This window comes from Alexandromys fortis, unplaced genomic scaffold, assembly GCF_014885135.2.
Source record: "Alexandromys fortis isolate MF-2015 unplaced genomic scaffold, M_Fortis_MF-2015_v1.1 scaffold_22, whole genome shotgun sequence".
NCBI classification, from domain to species: domain Eukaryota; kingdom Metazoa; phylum Chordata; class Mammalia; order Rodentia; family Cricetidae; genus Alexandromys; species Alexandromys fortis.
In genome coordinates, this window is record NW_026067900.1 from 7,840,674 (window position 1) to 7,860,060 (window position 19,387).

The following is a 19,387-nucleotide window of genomic DNA, read 5'->3' on the forward strand; positions in this document are numbered from 1 at the left end:
AGAGAGAGAGAGAGAGAGAGAGAGAGAGAGAGAGAGAGAGAGAGAGAAGTGTTCGTTGATGCACAGAGACCAGGATCAGTTTCAGATAGTCACCAGTGATTATGAGCTGCCCAACTTGGGTGCTAGGAAATTGGGTCCTCTGAAGAAGAACAAGCCATCTTTCTAGCCCCCAACCTTGATGTTTTCAAGTCTCTTTCCCATTGTCTGGATTGAATATCATCACTTAAGAAATATTTAGCAAGTGTCACCTCTGTCAGGCAAAGTGCTAGGGTGGGGATTGAGCAGGGACTTTTCAGGAGTTTCCTGCTTGATGGCAGAGACTGGCTCTGCAGGGCCATTGGGAGGCACACACTGTTAGAATAAGCTGGGCACTGCTGTGTTAAGCTTCGCAGAATGTTTTACTTGAAGTCAATCTGAGCTCATGCCGTGATTTCATACAGCTGTCTTGAGCTGTCAGCACAACTGTGTGGCCAGGAGGCTAGCATCTTAGGCACAGATATAGCTTCTCAAACCCTGCAGTAGCTAGAGCCTTCTGTGATTTTAAATTGTTTCTGCCCTGGGTCATGTTTCGCTTTAGTTAGTTGTGGTGGTCTGAATAGGTATGATCCTCATAGACTTGTGTGTTTGAATCCCATAGGAAGTGACAGTATAGAAGGTGTGGCCTTGTTGAAATTAGTGTGATCTTTTTGAAGGAAGTGTGTTAATATATGGGTGGGCTTTGAGGTCTCATATGCTCAAGCCACACCCGGTGTGGGAGACAGTTTACTTTCTGCTGCCTGCAGATCAAAATCTCAGCTCCTCCAGCACCATGGCTGCCTGTACATCTTCACCTCCATGTCCCACCACTATGAAGATGGACTAAATTTCTGAAACTGTAAGCTAGCCCTAATGAAATGGTTTCCTTCATAAGAGGAGATGTGCTCATGGTGTCTTTTCGAAGCAATAGAAACCCAAATGAAGACATTATTGCTTTCCATTCTTTAAATACACAGGTTGGAGAGTTTGATTTCTTTCCCAGCCCTGAATCCACCTTTCCCAGATGTTACAACGTGGCAGGCACCCTGCTGGGGAGCTGCGCTTCATTTCTGTCAGAGCAGAGATCTATTGCTGGAATCCGAGAGCACCTCTGCAGATCCGGCTGTAAAGATAGGCGTACCTCATCTGCAAGAGTCATCTGATATGCTAATCCTGGGTACCAAGCTGCCTCTACTGCTTCAGAGTGTTAAAAAGAAATGCTCAAAATGGGAGAATCAAGATGATCTCAGTACACAGGACTGAAGCAGAGGTAGAGACATAGTAGACAAGGAAAGAGAAAACACACTCCCAGAATTGGTTTCTCATTCCCAGAAGATGACAGGAGAAAATGCAAGAATCTATGGGGCAGGTTCCTAAACAGAACCAGTAGGGATGAGGAGGGAAGGGGAGGACCCAGACACTCTCAGCTTTATGTCCCTTTCAACTTGAAGGGATGGAGCCATTTTTATTTTATTTTTTCCCCTTTCTTTGTGGCTTGGTCTTCTGGCTCTCCCCGACGTTCAGTTATTTGTTGATTACAGGGAATGAGCTCCAGTCTCTTGCATGATTATCAGTACCTCCATTTAAGGACTTTTTATAGCATGTAAAAAGAGTCTCAATTCATGATTTGAATGGTTCAAAACCATTTGCAAGTAACAATTCCCAAATCTTCTCTTATTCAAGAGCGAAATTCTGAAAATTTAAAGGTGAGTGAGTTTGGCTTTATTTTAAGAACAGAAAGTGGAACATCTAAACATTGTATCAAAAGTGACATTTTGCTCTTGGTTGGCATGTTCCTTACATATAATGTGTGTTTAAATATGTAATTTTAGAGATAAAATTTAATGCTGTTTTTACTTCATATATATTGTATTTGTCTTCAGACCTAATTAAATTGCATCAAATCCAGTATTATAATAGGCCCTTTAGCTATTAAACCTAAGATATTTTTAGGTCTATTCATTTTATGTTATGTGTATGAGTGTTTGGCCTACATGTATGTATGTGTACTGTGTGCATGCCTGGTACCTGCTGAGGTCAGAATGGAAGTTGGTTAAGAATGGCTGTAAGCCATAGCACTATCTGGGAACATTCTGGAAACCTCCATGAGAAAGATAAGCCATGGTATCTGGGTAAGTTACAGTGCTTGAGAGGATGCGCAGGTCAGAGTTCATCACTGAGGGAAGCCAGGGCAAGAATTCTAGCAGGAGCATAGGCAGGAACTGTGGAAAACAAGATTTGCTATCTTGCTCTTAAAGCCTTGCTCAGGCTAATTTCTTGTACAACTCAGAACTACCTGTCCTGGGGTGGAACTGCCCATAGTGGACACGGCCTTCCCATGTCAATCAACAATAAGGACAATCCCCAGCCCCCCTTAGACCAAGTTGATCTGGCCAGTCCTTCAGTTGTTTAACTGATTACACCCAAGGTGTCATGAATGCAATGTAAGCTGTCTACTAGAGAGTTATAACATCAAACCTTAGATTCTAAAAGAAGAAAAAAATGAAATTTTATTAAGTCCAGCCTGTGCTTTAACAAGTGTCCTCCTGCCTCAGGTTCTCGGGTCTTATTTTTTTTTTAAGGTTTTAATGTCCTTGCCATTCTAATAATTTCTAACTGTTTGTTCATTTTATGGCGAATTTTAGATTAGTCCTTTATTATTAGTCCCCAGGGTACTCAAGCCCTCTGATTGGTCATGGTTTATGACCTTCATGGCTATAAGTCTTTATTGTGAATTTATGTACGATTGTGGTTATGTTTCCATAAGAATTTTGTTTAGACTTTGTTGTGACAGTATCTTCCAGAATGCCTCCCAAAGCAAAAAACACCTTTAATGAAGCATAACTGGCATGCAAAATATAATAAATATGTAGTAAATATATACATTTAAAGCATAAGCTTTGTTATATGTATATACTCTTAAACCCACCACCAGAGATGGGATGATGAACATGTTCAGCACCCTTGAAGCTGCAGAGATTATTCATCAGTTCAGAGACCACCGTGCTCTCATAGAGGATCAGCGCTCAGTGCCCTGCACCCTCAGCAGGCAGTTCACAACCCCCTGTTCCTCTAGTTCCAAGGGATCCAACACCTTCCTCTGGCCTCAGAGAGACTGCACCCGTGTGCACAGACACACATGCATACGCATAACTGCAAACAAAATAAATGTTAAATTAGAAAAAAGCTGCACCTCCCTGTCCCTGGGGCTTCCCTGCTCTGCTCTCTGCTTCCAGGGACCATGTGCTAATATGGACATTCCAGTATTTTACCCAGAGGATCATAAAACACTGTTCTTTTCAGGTACTTGTTGTTTTCAAGTAATTGTTCTGGGATTCACGTGGGTCAACTAGACCATTTATTTTGTTGAGGAATTGTATCCCATTGTGTAGATATGCCTCTGTTTATTTATCTGGTTACCTATTCATTGACATTTGGCTTGCAGTTTTTAGGTATTGTGAGGAAGGTTGCACATGTAGTTAGCAATCATCCTATAGGTACACCCTGTTTTCTCTGCTTGACTAAGAAGTAAAGAAGATTGGCTGGGTCATGGAGTATATATGTATCTGGTTTTGCAGGAAATGCCCACAAAGACTTCCATCCCAGGTTCTCAGATACAGTTGATCTAGAACTCACTGTGTAGTCCAAGTCAGCCTTCAACTTGTGCCAGCGATCTTCCGTCGGGCCTCCATCGCTAGAATTACAGATGTGAGCTTCCCCAAATTTAAGAACAATGATGATATACATTGTTTCCCTCAGGGTCTCTGTATCTGGAATTCGTCCACATGAGGAGTGCTCTGCAGGCTGTGGCCCTCTGGGGAAGAAAAGCTCCTCCCCACAGCATCACAGCCATCATGATCACAGACGACCAGCAAACCATAGTGACCGGCAGTCAGGAGGGTCAGCTCTGTCTCTGGAGTCTCTCACCTGACCTGAAGGTGCGTCAAGGCCACAGGTATTCAACCTGTGGTGGTCATTCTGCTTCTCAGCCCTACAGTAATGGTCAATGGCTTGCATGCTGGTGGAAAAGGTGTTCACAGGACAAATCAAGATGCTGTGTGGCAAGTATGAAGAGGGTTAGTCTCCGTTACCAGCTAAGTACTATCACCCTTTAAGCTGCACCCCGAGTTTTACTCTTCTCTAGCCTGAATTATATGGGTGAGTAAGTGAAGAGCCGTTTAAGTAGAGTTCTAAAGAAATATGGCCCATTAATATAAACAAAAGGCACTCCTGAAAGCCACTATGAACTAAATGAGTAATATCTTAATTATCTGGACGTATCTGACAGGTTAGCCTTCTTGCTATTCTTTGAGTCCCTGCTCTGCTGTGACTTTTTTACAGACCACATCAAAACCTCTACATCCAATTTACTGTTGCCGCCCTCTGATTTCAGAACCTGACCTCACCTAGTATTGGACCCATCGATTAGCAATTAATTGTTTCTGTCCCGAGTCATAAACATTTAACATATCGGTATAGATATTTGCTTAACTCCAGCAGCCTTCGGACCCAATTTGAACAATTAAACTAATGATGTACTTAAAGTGTACTGCCCTCATTAAGAAGCCTTTTAAAGATCAAAACTATTTTTAGCCTTTAAAGTCTGTCACTTTTAAACCTAAATTAACAATTAATTGTAATTCTATTTTATAGTGTAATTAATTAACACCTCCTATCCCCGAACCCTTCTGCTATAGGACGGCCAAGAGCTGCACAGCAGACCAGCTCAGCTCAATGTTTATGAACGTTTTTCAAAGGACTGGGTAGTGGCGTAGTGAATGTGCTTCAAAATGGTGCTCATATATATCCGAAATGTATGTTTTCTATTATCGTTTAAACTCAGACTCCTAAGTGGCCTAAAATCTCTTGCTAATCTTTTTCAATCTTTTTATTTTATATTACTTTCTGGCTGAAATGGCTGCTTGGCAATGCGCAGCTCATTACAAGCTTAAGAAGTTTGAATTCCTAGCTTCTCATTTCTTCAATGTGTTTCTGATACTCGTGCAGTATTTGGTCACTGAGCACTCTGGATACACACTAACAGTAGCTTGGATGAGTTCATACCTGAAGGAGGACACTTGTGCTGGTGGCCCTTGAGGTTGCAGTAAAGGAGAGGCCAGACTTGGCTACTTAGGCCACGCTGTGAGGATCCTAAGTAGGTGGCAGTCAGCAGTGTGGTGTTCCCTTGGAAAGTTCTGTCATGTTCCTTTTAGAAGCATGTTGTCTTCTTAGGGTTAGAGCAGAGGTCCTTCGCAGGAGGCTAGTTTGCCACAAAAGGGACATTTAGTGGTATTTTCAGACATTTTCGGTTGTCAAAATTGGAACCACAGAGATGCTGCTGACATTTAGTGGTTCCTGTTACTGTCTTAAACTGCATATGACTGTCTAGAACAAAAGACTTTGCAACCAAAAGCCTGTTGTGCCAATACGGAAGAAATCAGATGTGGAGTGGAACAAGACTCACACTGGCAAGGTGGGAGAAGCAGGTCATTTTGTTTAAGGAAACAGCCTGATCTGCAGCAAGGTGGAAAAAGTCCTGCTGCTGGATAGCGGTGTGAACTAGGGTCAAAGAGAGATGAGCTAGGAGAGGAGATGAGGTTTGGCCATGGAGATGTTCTGTTGCCCAGGAAAGGGATTTTCAAATCTTCTGGGCAAGGGGAGCTTCTGGGAAGATCTGAGCTGGGGGCATGGGATGGGTCTTGTGTTCTGCATGTTGACCATTAGGACGCTATGAAAAAGTAGTCATGCAAATCAAACAATGCATAAAGCAAATCTGAGACATATGTCGTTCTGCCTTTGACTTCTGTGTACATCACGTGAGTGGCATTACTAGAGCTTGTCTTTTGTACTGACCATAACCATCACATGTAAGCTCTTAGCTGCTGCCCCAGTGGCATGTCTGCTTGCCTAACACAACCATTTTAGTATGACAAGAGATCTTTTAAAATAATTCTGATTGTGGCAGAACTAAGGGAAGCCATTATATTGGGGAGAAATGTTTGGTTATCTGCTCATGCATATGTTTACATAGTTTAGAGAAAAAGTGGATATCGATCTATGTGAAATATAGATATTTTACTATCCACAAGACTTTTTTTCAAATTATTTTTTGTTCTATTATGTTTATTCTTCATTTAGGGAGGCATTATGCATTTTCTTTAGAAAATTTGTGTGTGGGTGTGTGTGTACATGTGTGTGCATGTGTGTGTATATGTATCTGTTCAGATGCGTGTACAGTGTACATGTGTGTGTGAGTGTATGTGTGTGTGTTTCTGTGAGTATACACACATGAGTGCAGGTGCCCATAGAGGTCACTAAAGAATTTATGATCCCCTGAAGCTTGAGTTGCAAGTGGGTCTGAGCGCATGTGGGTGCTGAGAGCCAAAATCAGGCCCTTTTCAAGGACTATTAACCCCTGAAACCTCTCTTAGCCCTGCATTTTTCTGCTCCATAGTTTTAATTTTCAAAGTCTTTTTTTACAAGATAAAAATATACTTTTTATTTCAGATATGAGATGATAAAAGAATAAGAACTTAGGGGTATACTTTCAAAAAATTCATGGGAAAACAACATATTGACATTATAAATGAGAGTTTGGTTTGTTTTTTTGTGTAGAAAAGTTCATTTTATTATTTTTGAAGAAGGGAGTCAAATTAGGTACTTAAAAAAATTCAGTGCTTTATTTTTACAAGTATTTTAAAATTAGCACCTAACATATAATTTGATATCAAGACAAGGCCACATGTACTGAAAGGACTTGAGTAGAAGATACAGGGTTCTTCACCCCTCACCCAATGTCCCCTGACATCACTGTGTGTTCTAGTGTGACTTTTGTTGCTGTGATAAACAACAGAACCAGAAAAACGTGGGAGAGAAAGGTGATAATTTGGTTTATACTTCTGGGTAACAGTTCATTGCTGAAGAAGTCAGAAGGCAGGACCTCAATCAGAGGCCACAGAGGAACACTGCTCACTGGCTTGTTTCCCATGGCTTGCTACTTACTTTCTCATATAGCCCAGGCTTAGGGATGTACCTAAGGACAGTACTACCCACAATGGTCTGGGCCCAATTACCTCAATCACCAATCAGAAAATGCCCTTCAGACTTGCCTACAGGTCAGTCTGATCTATACAAATCTTCAGTTGTAGGTGACTATAGGCTTTTGTCAAGTTAACAACTGACGCTAACTCTGACATCCTATCACCCTGGAGTGGTATATCGTGCACATCATTGGATTTAGAACTCATGATTATACATTATAGCTGATTCCTTCTTAGTGCCCCTGGATGTGTCACTAAGATGTGGCATTGTATGGGCTTTGACAGATGTTTGCTGACATATGTTTACAATTTGTCATGTGATACAGAAACATTTTATTGTTCTAGAAATCCTTTGTATCCAAGAGTCTCCTGCTTTCCCAAACCCTTGGTGAGCACAAATGTTTTGACATCCCTAGTTCTGTCTTGTCTTGAGCATCCCAGAATTGGAGTTATACGAGAGTGGGCTCTCCAGGGTTCTTTCTTTCACCCAAGCCAAGCACATGCTTTCAACCTGTCTATGCAGCTCACCTGCTGAGTCAGCTGACACCTGCTGTTTGCCTATGGGCCTGTGGCTTGTGTCTGACTGAAGGGCAGCTTGGTTGTGTTCCCATTTTTAATAATTCTGAGTCAAACTGTTGTGAATGTGTGTAGGTTTTTGTGTGGACATGACTTTTCAGTTTGTGAGAGAGGATACTAATGGATGCCCTTCCTGGATTGAGGATGACCTTCAATGTGTGCTCCTCCTGCCTTAGCCTATTAAGTGTTGGAGTGCCAGGGGTTCAATACGACACCCAGCATGGAATCCTGGCCTCCACTGGCTGGGCTCATCAGGGAAATTTCTGGGCATGAGAAGCAGTGGCACTGACTTAGATGTATTCAAAATGGAAATGTTGAGGAATCGGTCTAGTGTTCATCGAAATTTCATGATGGAGCCCAAACTCAAGCAAATAAAACGTTGAGAACAACACGTCCCTTCATCTCCAGGTTTCCTAGACTGTGGGTCCTGTGTTATGATCAGCTTTTCTGAAACTTGTATATATATATAAAAAACTTAGCATATTTAAAAAATGTATTATTATTATTACTGGAAGTTTAGAGTTGTTCAAAAACCTAATTTTCAACATTTTCAGATTTCAGCTAAAGAACTTCTTTTTGGACATTCAGCCTCAGTGACATGCTTGGCGAGAGCGAGAGACTTCTCCAAACAGCCCTATGTTGTGAGTGCTGCTGAGAACGGGTGAGCAGCGTTGCTTAGCTCCGTCTCTATTGCCTTCCTTTCCTTAAAAGCCAAGAACGTGTGAGGGGAGTAGAGGAGAAATGAACCCAGGGGTAAAGTGCTTGCAACTCAAATGTGAGTTCCTGTGTATGGACCCCCGGCAGTCGTGAACAAGGCTGTAACCCCACAGAGTGTGACAGGAGAGCCTTAGGTGTGGACCAGTCAGTCTAGTGACATTGATGAGCTCCAGGTTCTATGTGAGACCATGAGAGAACAATCTAGACAAACACCCAGTGTTGACCTCTGGCCTCCAGAGATTTCATGCCCAGTGTGTTATCAAACACCTGAAACTCCAGCACTTGATAGGTTAAGGTATGAGGACCACACGTTGAAAATATGAGGACCACATGTTGAAGGTCACCTTCAATCCAGGAATGGCCTTCATTGTTATCCTCCCACGCAGATAGAAAAGTAACACCCACACAAAAACCTGCACACAGTTGTCCACCCACTCTCCTTGCATACCCCCCCCACACGTGTGTACACACAAACACAAAGACATCCACAAGAAAGTGGAGAAGGAGTGAGGAAAATAACCAGTGTGGACCTCTGTCCTCCACACGTTAAAAAAGCATACAATAAGGCAGTTGAACTAATCTTAATCTTAATTAAATAATAGGACCAAGTTTTAAAATTAAATTATAATGGTTGTCAGACAATTGGAAAAACAATAAGACCAAATAAAACATAAAAGAAAATAAAGTTGGGAAATACATTTGTAAAAAAATTAAGTAATATAAGTACTTCTTTTATGCCGTGATATTTTGTTTGCAATCTAACACATAAAGCTTGCCTGGAGATCAGAGTGCAGAGTTAAGCCACTAGTTAGCCATAGAGGCCAGGCAGCAGTGGCTCACACCTTTAATCCTTAGCACTCAGGAGACAGAAGCAGATGGATCTCTGTGAGTTCAAGGCCACCCTGGGCTACATATTAAATCTGTCTAAAAAAGAAACAGAGTTCACACAAAGATGATGCCAGCACTTAGGATCCCATGCCTTTAATCTCAGCACTAGGGAGGTGGAGACAGGAGTGATGTGGCTGGGCAGAGAGGAATATAAGGCAGGAGGAGACAGGAACTTAGTGCGGTCTGAGGATTCAGTCTGAGTGTGCAGTCTGATGGGATCTCCCCTTCAGTCTGAGGCTTCGGTAGAGGTAAAAGGTCTTTCTAGTGGCCAACTGTACTGTTTCTCTGATCTCGCAGCTTTCACCTCCTAATATCTGACTCTGGGTTTTTATTATTTAGACCAATTAGAGCTCATGCAACACTTTTAGAAAAGGAAATGCATGGGAAATATATACTAACAAAATGATGTTGATATTGTAGTATTAATATTTTCTATAGATAAGCATACAGAGTTAATGCAACATGGTTAATTAAACTTAAAGGCAAAATGTTTTGGTATTGATAGAGAGGATTTCCACTTGTTAAGAGAAATTATGGTTACTAGTGGATGCAGAGTAGCCAAGTGTCAGAACTTAGAACAGAGACTTTGCTAGGACCCAGGTCCTGAAGACTGGGTGCATCTCAGAGACGTGTGCAGATTTCTGGGCCCTAGTCCCACAGACGAGAGTTCAGTGGGGGTAGCCTAGATCTTTGAAACTTGCATTTCTAGACAATCTTAGACTATCCTTCCATCCGTATGTCCCAGCAACCATATTTGGAGTCTCCCGTGCCCACTTGGGGACAGCTGGAGGAGTGTGAGACTCAGATAAACTTGGGAATCTTACATACGGATAAACCATTCGCTGACAGAGAACAAAAGAGGGAAGAGGCTTGTGAATTCCCATGTGCCACACAGACGGGAACATCTGTAGGCAGGTGGGCATGGGGATCTCGAGCTCTGATGGAGAAAGCTTAGCATAGGGACAGCTATTTAATCAATCAATCTATCTATACATGTATATGTGTATATATACACACATTTATATGTACACACACACACTCACACACACACACATGTGCACATGAAGACCTTGGAACAGATAACTCTTAGAGACAATAGGAAACAGAAGGTAAGAGAGTCCAGATCTGGGATTGAAGCGATCACTCAGCAGTGAAGAATGTGTCTGCTCTCCCAGAGGACTAAAGTTCAGATCCCAGAACTCACACGGCTGCTCACAAATGCCTGGAACTCCAACTCCAGAGGACCTGACCCCCTCCTCCTGCCTCTATGGGCATTGCACTCCTGTGTGCATACACATTAAAGCCCTCCCCACATATGCATAAATAAAAATAAGATACATCTTTAAAAACTGATTATTAGAGATATCAGCTTAAAAATAAACTTCAAAGCATATCAGTTTACCGTGAGCTTCTAAAAATCACACACACCAGTATTCCGTAACAGCCATGGAGTGAGGCTCGCTGGGGTCGCTTTGTAAATACTTTCAGAGGCTTGTGGATGTGGGGAAGAGTGAGAGACTACAGCGCTAAACTACGTGACTGTGTTACTTTATGCTGTGGGCTACTTAGAATTCAGTTTCTTTACCTTTAGTTTCTATATCCTTCATTTTCCCTTAGGTGTATTATTAGTTGTTTTATTTCTGGGATATATTCTCTTAATTTCTGTCTTTCTTTCCATCATTGTTTTCAGCATGTGCACGAATGCACATACATGTTTGCGGACACACAGGTTTTCGCTCCCGCTTTGTAGAATGGCATGCTTTTCCATGTTATCGCAAAACCTCTTTTGGATGTACTAGTTAAAAACAGAAGGAAGGTCTATGAGTCGGATTCTAGGGCATGCCCTCTCTACCGCATACTCAAGGCATTTTGGAAAGAACATCCTTTGTTGTGGAAACCTAGACACGGCAAGGCGACTGAGGCACCTCTGTTCTCTGTCCACTAGATGGCAGTAGTGTGTTCCTAGTGGCAACAAGATTGTCTTCAAGAAGTGGCTGATGGTGGGGAACAGAAATCACCCCAGTTTCAGAATCACTGGTTTAGAATATTGGTTCCGAGTGCTTGATTAGAAAAATGAATCCCTGAAAAATTATCAAATACATGCAAAATTTAACATCATTAGTATATATATGTGATATATATTATATAATATATGTCATATTATATATATATATATATATATATATATATATATATAATTTTTACCTCAACTACAGCCTTTCCCCATATTACCCATAAAGCTTGTTTTTTACCTATCTAATTGTTTTTGCTTCTGTATTGAAATTTCCAAAGTCAAAGGGTATTATGCAGTTCTGATTCGACTGTCCTTAATCTTCTGAACAGAAATCATCTAGGTTTAACATATCTACCTGGGATATTTCATAGCTTCATTGTGTATAACATGCATTAAACTAGAGTTTTCAAAAATAATGAAGTTTTTACAAATATTAAGTGTCAAGGTTTGTTTATTTCAGGATTTCAAATCGGAGGCGGAGGAATCAAAGAAACTGGATCAATGATAGGCCAAGTATGGCCTCTAGGTGGTGCTGTTTGTTTTCAGGAGAGAGAAGGGGTGGGGGAGCTGCTGCCGGGGAACACGGATTTGGTGTGTTATCCTTCCCAGAATATGTAGTTTAAGCTCATTGAAATAAGTTTCCATGGCGAGACTGTGGTAGTGTCCCTCTCGAAGGCCACACTGGCTGAATCCCCACCGTTTGTTGTTAGCCAGAGTGTCCCTAAAGAAAAGCATGCAGGCTGCAGGCAGGGTGTCGTTATCCAAACAAAGTGACAGAGCTCCGGTGTGTCAGCCCTGCTAACGACCACAGCATTCTCTTGTCCAGTAACCTGTAACAAAAGCCACACGAGCAATCAGGTGGCGCCTAAGTGCATCACTGAAGAAAAACTTGGTGGCACAAGAAATTACTCCAGCCAACTGTGTGGAAATGGCAGAGAATAACGCAGAGTTCTCTGTTCCAGGGAGATGTACCTGTGGAATGTGAGCAGCGGTCAGTGTGTGGAGAAAACCACTCTTCCTTACAGGCACACTGCAATCTGTGTAAGTGCACGCCCTTCAGAACGTTCGAGATGCCAAACTCACGGCATTTTTTATCTGGGGACTTAATACTTTTGGAGAATACTTTTCTTGAATTTTATTTTTCTTCCAAAATGAAAAAAAAATATAACCAGTGATCACCTGTTAGTGTGGTCTTCCTCTCAGTCTAAAAGATACTGGTCAACAACATTTATTCCTGATTATTTCATTTCTGTATCTTATCTTTAAAAATGGGTTTCATATTGTTTCACATTTCCTAAGTGACACAAAGCATCCATGTATAATTGGGAAGATTCAGCTTAACAATATACTATTTTATACAACGTGAAAGCTTGTCTGGGTCTGGAGAGATGGCTCAGGGATTAAGAGCATTTACTACTCTTCCAGAGGATCTGAATTTGGTTCCCAGCATACAAATCTTACCTCTAATCCAAGTCCAGGGGGTGCTAGGGACCTCTACTGGCCTCTGCAGGCAGTGCACTCAGGTGCACATACCCCACTCCCTACTGATACACAGGTACAATTTAAAACTGTAAAAATAAAATCTCAGAAGAAAGCAAAGCTTGTGGTACACTTTTCAGTCTTAACCAGTTCTTTTGATTGATTCATTGATTTCTATTTTTTTTAATTTGTTAAAGCAAAAAACCTAGTTACAATTTCTGTTATCACTTTCCAGTCCAGGGGTTTTCTGTTTTCTCCAATGTTGGAGGTTGAACCCAGGGCTTCAAACATACCACACAACTGATTTCCGATGAGCTCTTTCTTCAATCATACTTTCTGCTTTTCAAAGTAGTTTCTGAATTTTGATGGACAGATTACTAATAAGGGAGTAATTTTAGCACCCCTTTGCTATTGAGATTTTGCTTTTATACTTTTTCATTGTTTGTGCTACTGGTATCATAACATGCTCACACTCTCCCCTCTTCTTCTAGACCAGAACCCAGTCACAGAGTGTAGGGACCGTAGGATGTATAATCTATTCTTTAACAGAAATTACTTCCAAAATTTATTTTGTATAAGAATATCTTCTTAAAATGCTTTCACTTCATACTAGTTTTTAGTAGTATCACTGGGGTAGAAAGCCCAGATTGTTTAGCTCTAAATAACACTACAGAAATAGTATACCAGCCATGTGTTGGTGGCGCACGCCTTTAATCTCAGCACTGGGGAGGCAGAGACAGGCAGATCTCTGTGAGTTCAAGGCCAACCTGGTCTACAACGGCTAGTTCCAGGACAGGCTCCAAAGCTACAGAGAAACCCTGTCTCCAAAAACCTAAAAACAAGCAAAAAAAAAAAAAAAAAAAGAGAGAGAGAAAGAATGAAAGAAAGGACAAAAGGAATAATATACCCATCACTGCTCCATGATTTGTAGTATTGCTTTTAAAAGGTCTCCACTTCACCATGGAGGATGAGATGAGGATGAGAGGTGGGGGTGGGGTGAGGGAGGTGGAGGAGTGGGGGGGGTGAAGCTAAGCTGAAAAATCACCATGGCAAGAGTGTGGGGCTAATGGAGGGAACTGGAGGTGTCACCTAGTTCAAAGGTAGAGGGTGCCTGTGATTCAGAGAGGCCTTTACACAGCTAGAAGATCAAGACTAGCTAGCCATCTTTAAGGTGCTCTTCTGGAAATTCTCTTCCACAGTACTACCACTGCGCCTTCCGGATGACCAGCGAAGGCTGGCTGCTGTGCTGTGGGGAATACCAAGATGTCCTCATCCTTGACGCTGGGACCCTGGCTATCCTGCACACCTTTTCCTCCTCGCAGTCCCCCGACTGGATGAAATGCATGTGCATTGTTCACTCTGTGAGAATTCAAGGTAACCGTGGGCATCTCGGGACTCTAAGACTGCGCAGCAGCTGCTTGAGACGCTCCTGAAATTGTCAAGCCAGAGCGGAGAACTCCGCTGGGGTTCACCTTGTCCTGGCGATGTCTCGAAGCCATGTCAGGGGAAACCCAGATTCCCTCCACCAGTGGGTCAAGTTATTAAGAAGCCAGCAGGAGGTGAAGACAAATGAAAGAGAAGCTGTTTCTATGACACAGTTCTCAGTTCTGCTTTCTGAGAGGGACAGGCTGTTGAGCTGTTTGTACTTTCTTCTCCTTGCCTTGCCTTCTCCCCCTCCCGATTCCTTTCCCCTTCCATTCCTGTCCCTTCAACTTTCTCTTTCTTTTCTTGTCTTTCCCTTTCCTTTCTTCTTTCCCTTCTCCTTCCTTCCTTCCTTCCTTCCTTCCTTCCTTCCTTCCTTCCTTCCTTCCTTCCTTCCTTCCTTCCTTCCTTTCTACCTTTCTTACTTTTCCTCCCTCCCTCCCTCTCTTTCTTTCTTTATTTCTCTCTTTTCTTTTATTGTGGAGCAGCAGAACACTTTTTCTGGATATATTACTGAGATTCAGGCTCTATAGTCAGTAATGCTTGAGTGATATGGGAGTTGGCTCTACACCCCATCTTAAGTGGGCTCAACATCACCAGCATCTGCCAGGTGCTATGGCTCTATATTCTGCACATACACAGGGAGTTGGAACATGGGATGAAATCATTTCCTAAATTCAACAAAAATCAAAGCTAAATATATCCTGCCGACCCAGCCCTGTGAAATCTTTGAGTGACTGTGAGGTAATAGTGACAGCGTCCAGGCCCACTGACTGACAGCTCCTACCTTCCTTTCACAGAGGATTCTCTCTTGGTCGTATCTGTAACTGGCGAGCTCAAAGTCTGGGACCTCTCCTCGTCCATCAACAGCATCCAGGTTGGCTTGGAAACCACTCATTTTTCCATTATTTCAATCACTATTCGTTGAAAATTCAAACTATGAGGGTGATGCATGTTCACAGTTGAGGGTCTAAATGATATCTTTCCAAGGGTGGGCACTGAAGCAGTTGAATTGCATCCTTCCAACCATGACTCCATACATAATGTAAATAGATTTATTTACACACACACAGGGGAGGGGTAGAGAGGGAAAGATTATATTTTTAATTTAAAAATTGATAGCAGACATTGTTCTGTCCCCTCTATTAGGAATGTTCTAGGGTATGAGATCTGTGAACAGACAGATGTGTATAAGGGTCCCTTTCCTGGGAATGCCCGCATGCCCACCTGCTGCATCAGAATAGAGTCATAGTAACAGACAAAAGCAGAACCACAGTATGTGTGCCAGACAGCACCACACAGTCAGTGGCAATTTCTTCATTGAGAAGCCTAGATACTGTGTTGCCTATTGCTCTTTAGAACCCCATCCCCTATCCCCAGAAATACCAGAAGCTTACTGCAGGTTTGGTGCCCTGCATTGGTTATAATTGTGTTTCTTCAAAGCATCTCTTGTATTGCTTACTGTTGACAGAGGTTTCTGTCCCGCCCAGTCCCACAGCAGTTCATCCCAAAGAAATACACAAAGGTCTACTACATTAATTATAATTGGGTTGACCTATTAGCTCAGGCTTCTTATTAATTAATTCTTACATCTTAAATTGGCCCATTATTCTTGTCTGTGTTAGCCACATGGCTTGGTACCTTTATCAGTGAGGTGTTATTCATCTTGCTTCCTCTGCATCTGGATGACGACTACAGACTGAGCTTTCCTCTTCTCAGAATTCTTGTTGCCCTGCCTCTACTTCCTGCCTGGTCACCCTGCCTATACTTCCTGACTGGCTATTGGCCAATCAGCATTTTATTAAAATACAAGTGACAAATCTTTACAAAGTACAAGACCATTGTCCCACAGCTACTTACTTCTGGTTTTAGTAATCAAGACCCTTCAGGGTTGGTTTGTTGCTGTTCTGATTTTTGAAATTTTACACCCCTCCTTTCTGCTCTGTCTGGTAGCTGGTAACTTTATTATTCTCAATGTTTATCATGGTGTCTTGTAGAATGGTATTTGGCTGACTATCAGTAATAAGTCCTTGAATCTTGCAAAGTAATATTTAGATCAAAACACTGGAAAGGAACCTTGGATACTTTCCCCTGTCTAATGCTAGGAAGGGCCAGTGTCAAGCATATGAGAAGGACTATGTCTTCTGTTTATGTGTACATTTCCTGGAATTTGTATTCAAATGTTTTTTTTCCTTTTCAAGGAAAAGCAAGATGTCTATGAAAAAGAATCGAAGTTTCTTGATTCCTTGAACTGTCAGATGATACGATTTTGTACATACACAGAGAGACTCCTGTTGGTGGTATTTTCTAACTGTTGGAAGGTATTAAAAATACTGGTGATGGACAAATGAAATGGTTTTCTTGTTGAGTCCAACAGTGATAATATAATTTAAATATTGAAAAAAAAATTCATTTAAAGTAATAATGTTAAGACATGGAATGATTAGTCTTTTCTTCCTGTCCTATTGTTCTGTGTTCCATTAATTAGCTCCCAAAGATAGTGTATGTGGACCAATAAATTCTAGTTTTATCAACAACAAATCATAGTAATGTTGAAAATAATTTCTGGGGGTCGGAGAGATGGCTCATGGGTTAAGAGCATCGGCTGCTCTTCTAGAGGACGGGTTCTGTTCCTGAAACCCACACGGTGACTCACAAATGCCTGTGACTCCCTCTCTAAGGGATGTGATGTTTGCTTTTGGCCTCTTCAGGCACTCATGCATGTGATGCCTACATGCAGACAAACACTCACACATAAAACAAAGGCAAATTATTAAAAAAATGAATTGCCAAATTATTTTCTATTTTTGTTTTTTTCGAGACAGGGTTTCTAAATTATTTTCAAAACCAATGTTTGCATTTTGCTTTAAGAAAGCTAATACTTGTCACTTATAGAGATAGATCATATTTCTGAATTTTTTTCCTGTTGTATCGCTACCATGTTTTTAGGGAGTATTCTTTCTTTCCTTGTGAATATAGTCAGTGATGTCTCCAAGAGTAAAGAAAAACTACAATATCATCTTTTATTTACTCTAATGTTTCACACAGCTGCTAAGGGAATTCTGTCTGACTTGTGCCATAATGATGTATTATTGCTGAAGATTTAAAGTACGCCAGCTAACTAAGGATTTCTACTATGTAAACATTTTATATATAAGGAATTTTAAGCAATGTACTGGGACTACTCATATGGAGAGAATAAAACTATTTAAAAATGTAGGATTTGGGCTTCTATGCTTACAAGGTACATGATAGGACAAGCCAGTCAGACAACTCCATCCTCTGCAACTTACCTTAGGATAAATGGGAAAGAGTAAGTCTGAGTGAAATATTAGTAAATCACAAAACAATATCTTCGTCCATGAATACAGAATGCTTGCTATTAATATTTAATAGGTTGTAGCATTAACTTCATCATAGTCTCCATGAGCATGAGTATTGCTAATCCTCCGGGCAGAGTTGGTTCCCCGGCTTTGTTCATGTGTATCCGCAATGTCCTGCAGGTTTATGACTATTGTGACTTTTCCCTTCTGTGGACTGAAGTTAGCAGAGACGGACAATTTTTCTCTGGTGGAGAAGTGCTTGCTGCGCACAGGATCCTTGTTTGGACAGAGGACGGTCACAGTTACATCTATCAGCTGCTGAACAGGTGGGCTCAGATGGGAGCGGCGTTCAGAACATTCAGGTAGAAAATGAACTTGGGGAGGTTTATTATGGAAAAGTCTCTGCGTGCAGCCCCTGATCAAAACCCAGAACAAAACAACTTTGGCACTGGAAGATTTACTCCGGGCTTGCAAGGCCTCTGCCTTTGTACCACACAGCGGGGGATGAAGGCCTGAGATTAGCCATGTAGAACTCGTACAGCTGGTGCGGGGCTTTCAAAAAGTCATCCGTAATTATTAACCCAACAGTTTCTAACTAGAGTTTAGAAACTCGAATGGTGCCATCCGGCTTTTGAAAGTGGAAGCAAATAAAAGACCCTAAGTTCTAAATTTTGCCTCTTAATTTTCCCCTGCGCAGTCGGCTTTCCAAATGCATGTGCCCTGCCGATGGCAGAGTCCTCAAGGAGACCATCTACCCTCACTTACTGTGCTCCACGACTGTGGAGGAAAGCAAGGTAAGAGAAGAAAAGCGGCCCCAAGCCTGCTTCTTGCTTTGTAATAGACTCAGGCTTGCAAAACTGAAACCAAAGCATCAGATCAAGTTTGTTACGGAGAAAATCAACTTCGAGTGTTAATGGCTACTGGAGAGAAAATGCCACCCTTAAGAACGGTTGATTGTTATAAACAAGGCCTATTCATTACAGGGAAAATACAAGTGTGGAAGAAAATAAAGCAGATATTAAAATTCTAATTTCACCACCATAAATATTGACTGTTCGCCTACTGTAGCAGGGAACATTTCAATTGTTGGGAAGTTGAAAGAACAGTTACGATTAACACTTACTTGTCCTTTCCCTAGGTGCACCAGTTTCTGGAATTTATTGTATGGATTCTCTCAAACACATGCGCCCACATCCCACGTTTATCTTCTGTTTCATACAACATTCTTAAATTTCCATATACCTATTCCAATTCTCAAACTATGAAAGGGTGTTGATACTTAAAAAACATAAATAAAAACTTGATCATTTTCACACGTGCTTAGCTATTCTTGTGAGTAAATTTCCTCCTCAAAAGAGTAATTGAGGTTGCTGGCAGATGGTAGAGAATATAACTGTGAGCTTCCTATTTGGCTGAACTATACTTTTGACAGTTGGCCACATCTGAAATCTAAGCAGTTTTTTTTTTATTCTTATGGTGTTATTCAATGTGATTTTTAACCTGTAGAATCAGCCATCCGTTAATTATCAAAAAAGATGCTTTATGAAGAGAAAGAGTTTTACTTTAGTGGCGTATCAACATGAAAGTATGTGGCTATGTACAAAATAATCATTTGCTTAGCTAGGCAGCGGAGCTCCTGGAAGCCCCACAGCCAGGATGCCCCCTTTAAGGTTTGGTTGCAAAAACATTGTTAAAAATCTCTCAGCCAAAATGAGAACCCCATGTGCTGCTGGAACAGTTAAAAAAAAAAAGAACAAAAAAATTCAGGATTACAGCCTGCATCAGGGGACACTTCTACACTCCTTCACAGGCAGAAGCAAAACCTTGTCTCAGAGCAGAATTATGGCTCGCTTAGAAAGGCATTGTCGCTACTCTGTAGGACCTGCTCTTTTCTCCCTTTTGGCTCCAGAATA

The 19,387-nt window shown here is 41.5% G+C and overlaps 1 protein-coding gene across 3 annotated transcripts in view; it reads left to right on the forward strand.

The window, feature by feature from the left end:
• The window catches only part of Wdr72 (WD repeat domain 72), a 187,406-nt gene that overhangs the window by 16,260 nt on the left and 151,759 nt on the right, over nt 1–19,387 (forward strand). For 2 of the 3 annotated variants that reach the window (XM_050125831.1, XM_050125837.1), the window contains exons 2-9: nt 3,775–3,953; nt 8,186–8,292; nt 12,213–12,291; nt 13,929–14,103; nt 14,952–15,028; nt 16,353–16,472; nt 17,655–17,800; nt 18,172–18,268. In XM_050125831.1, coding sequence (XP_049981788.1) covers nt 3,801–3,953; nt 8,186–8,292; nt 12,213–12,291; nt 13,929–14,103; nt 14,952–15,028; nt 16,353–16,472; nt 17,655–17,800; nt 18,172–18,268 — 954 coding nt within the window. In that variant the 5' untranslated portion in view covers nt 3,775–3,800. The remainder of the gene's footprint in view (nt 1–3,774; nt 3,954–8,185; nt 8,293–12,212; nt 12,292–13,928; nt 14,104–14,951; nt 15,029–16,352; nt 16,473–17,654; nt 17,801–18,171; nt 18,269–19,387) is intronic. The other variant, XM_050125847.1, reaches the window with a different exon arrangement.